This window comes from Hibiscus syriacus, unplaced genomic scaffold (genome assembly GCF_006381635.1).
Source record: "Hibiscus syriacus cultivar Baekdansim isolate YM2019G1 unplaced genomic scaffold, ASM638163v2 tig00111330_pilon, whole genome shotgun sequence".
Taxonomy (NCBI): Eukaryota; Viridiplantae; Streptophyta; class Magnoliopsida; order Malvales; family Malvaceae; genus Hibiscus; species Hibiscus syriacus.
The window spans coordinates 9,864,745-9,868,004 of record NW_024063059.1 but is presented as its reverse complement, the minus strand read 5'-3'; the positions used below and the strand labels follow the sequence as shown (position 1 = coordinate 9,868,004).

Here is a 3,260-nt window from a genome sequence, read left to right as displayed (position 1 = left end):
AAAATATATATTAATTTAAAATCGTTAGAAAGGACACTTTATTGATGTAAAAGACATTTATCATTACAGTTTGAAAAATATTCATCTATTTCTTTTTTAAGAAAATGAAAAAAAATCACAAAAACCCTTTGAGATCAACTGAAATATTAATGAACTAACTCTCTCATTTATCCTATCTAGGATATATACCATGTGCACCTAGAGCGTTATAATGGGCAAAAGGCTTACAAGTAAGATTTATTTATTTGTAATTTCACATTACTATTTTAAGCACTTGCATAATAAAAATTTTATGAAGGTATTCAAACGTGATTAACGTAAAATAAAAGAGAGAGAAAACATCCTTATAATTATAAAACTATAAACATTTCATTAATGATATTACATAATTACATATTATGAGAAAATTAAAAATTAGAACAAACTGTTGACTGAGAGAGAACATAAACTTGAAGCATTCAGAAACACAACATATTAATTTAATTTTAATTAAGGAGTCCGATTATTTTTGCATGGGTTTCAACCCGGAATTTTGCATGCAAAAATATCAGCTTGTAAGAATATTTTACTGTCAAACTTTGTTTGAAGCATCTATGGTTTTGGCTTTAGTATTTTGAGTTTCACCAATTCCGTCGTCGTTGTTGTCATTATCATTATTATTGTCATTGTTAATATTGGTTACGTTCACAGCCGCGTCACTTCCAAGCACACGGTGGATCCGAATTTTACGATGTCGACAACGATGTGCTGAGCCGATAATTGAAGCTTCGGATCTTCAACAATTTTCTTGGGGTGGTTCTTGTAAATATCGTAAAGAATCATTTGAAGAATTCCAAAGATAAACCTAAGTACATTCGGAACCTGTTGAGATGCAATGTAAAGAACTGCAAAAAAAAAAAAAAATGAAGGAATTTGCATGAATTATTAGCTAAAAAACGTACGGTAATGTTCATATCCTTCAACAAAAGCCCATAGAAGAACCACATCACTGCTCCCAAGGTGAGGAAAACTGAAAAAGTAAATGGCGTATACTCCACACTCTTGGTTTTTATCACTTTTCTCTGCAAAAAAACACATATATTCAGTTAGTTTCTAATGAAAAGTATTAAAAGGTATATGCAAAAGTACACAATGAACCAATTGGGTTAAATCTAGGGCATGAATTTAAATAGTGGTCCACTCTCGGAATAACAGTTAAAGATAGTCCGAAACTACTTTTTATGACTGCGATAAATGCTATTGTCTCTCTCACGAATAAATACAATGCAACTGCGACCGCAATTTAAATCTCTATAGGAGATATTATAATTACCACAATTCCAAGAGGTGCAACGAACACACACAAAGAGAATGCCATGCAAATATATCCCAGAATTTGAAGACGGGTCAAAGAGTTTGGTAGGAAGAATGTTGAGAAAAAGATTACTACGAACCCGAAAACATTGAATAAGAGGGTAAGTTTCACGGTCTCCACCTGAAAATTCACTCATTTGTGAGGAATTTATCCGAAAATATGAGGAAAAAAAGACTAAACCCAAGGTTGAGAGGGTATGTAAAACAGTACCTTTTCCTTCTTGGGACCGTAGTAAAAGTAAGCAAAGAGATAAAAAGTCTGAATGAAAACGCAGAAAGTGTTGATGGTGATGAGAAGCATAGCATCCTTCTTAAGGAGCGCATAGTAAATTCAAACCATGGCACTGAAGAGCGAAATCACGTAAGGGATTGATTGGAAGCCTTCCGATGTTTTCTTCTTGTATATTTGGTAAAATGTTGGCCTGCAAAATCATATTTATATAATCAACCATTGATATATATAAAAAAGTCATTGAAATTACAGTGAAATGAAAAGCTGATAACTGTGACTTACAGTGGAGCAGGGGAAACCAGAAACGAAACAACGTTGCCTAAAAAGAAACAAACATGAAATATCAGATATTGAGAAAGAAATGGTGATTAAAGAATATACACACACATATATGTATGTTAAGCATACCGAGAATGCCAAAACCGAAGGCAAAAGAGAGATGAAGAGCCATATTTGTATATATATATATATATATATATATATATATATATATATATTGTGAAATCCCTCTCAATCTTTCTTAACAAAGAAAGTACTTCTCAATAGGGATGTATTCGGTTCGGTTCGGTTCGGTTTTTTACCAAAAATTGAACCGAACCGAAATAAACGGGTTTTCAATATTTAAACCGAAACCGAAACCGAATAGTTAAAAAACCGAAATCGGTTTTTTCGGTTCGGTTTGGTTTTTTTAACGGTTCAGGTTTTTCGGTTCGGTTCGGTTCGGTTTATCGGTTTTTCAATAAAAAAATCACTTGAAACTATAATTTTTTTTACAAAAATTGCATATTCGGTTCAATATGGAACAAATAGGTTCCATATGGAAAACCCGAACCGAATAAAAAAAATGAAGCCTTTAAACCGAACCGAAAATCGAACCGTTTAAAGCCAAACCGAACCGAACCGAACCATTTTATTCGGTTCGTGTCGGTTTTTCGGTTTTCTCGGTTTCGTTGCTCAGCCCTACTTCTCAAGTGATGAGGCTCTTACTATCTCATTACTCTCAAACCCCACAAGCTATGAAAGCACTTTTTGGGTCTGTATTTATAGTGATGGAAAAGGGCAGGCTGAGGAATTTATGCATTACTGATGTTGTTTTTTCATGAGGTATGTAAATGAATTTGATTTTGAATCTCAATACCTCCTCCTTATGCCCCACTTTGCAACTAGACTTGTATGGATAGGAATATTCACTTATACTTAAATTATTTTTTAGGTTAAAGTGCATAAATGGTCCCCAGATTATAAGGTGTTGATTTGTTGAGTCTGACGACTATTAAAAGTTACAAAATAATCCTCTAATTATAGTACATTGTTTTGTTGAGTCCCTCAATAATCAAAAGTTACAAAGCGATCACTCAACTATTCATATGTTCCAAACTCATTTCCCATAAAAAAAAATTGACAACCGTCTGAGCTGAACATAACTTGTTGACTAGGATATGATAAAATCATATTTTAATAATTTCTACTAGAATAGATGTTGTTTTCAAGCAATGACTCGACGGCATAATATTTCAAGCACTGACTCAATGACATAAAGTAAACAGAGAGTCGATCCAAAAAATACAACTCAAACGATTCTAGGATCAAATTTTATCATATCCCAATAAATAGGTTAACACCTGGATCAGATGACCATCAATTTTTAATGAAAAAGGACGAGTTTGAAACATAT

General features: G+C 32.9%; 1 protein-coding gene across 1 annotated transcript; it reads right to left on the bottom strand.

Moving 5' to 3' along the window:
- Positions 1-684: 684 nt before the first annotated feature.
- Positions 685-1,699, bottom strand: LOC120158786 (bidirectional sugar transporter SWEET10-like). The gene is made up of 4 exons (XM_039169543.1): positions 1,565-1,699; positions 1,313-1,474; positions 942-1,061; positions 685-861 (listed from the first exon to the last, which is right to left on the bottom strand). The coding sequence occupies exons 1-4, from the start codon at positions 1,652-1,654 to the stop codon at positions 685-687; spliced, it is 549 nt and encodes a 182-aa protein (XP_039025474.1). The 5' UTR covers positions 1,655-1,699.
- Positions 1,700-3,260: the final 1,561 nt, after the last annotated feature.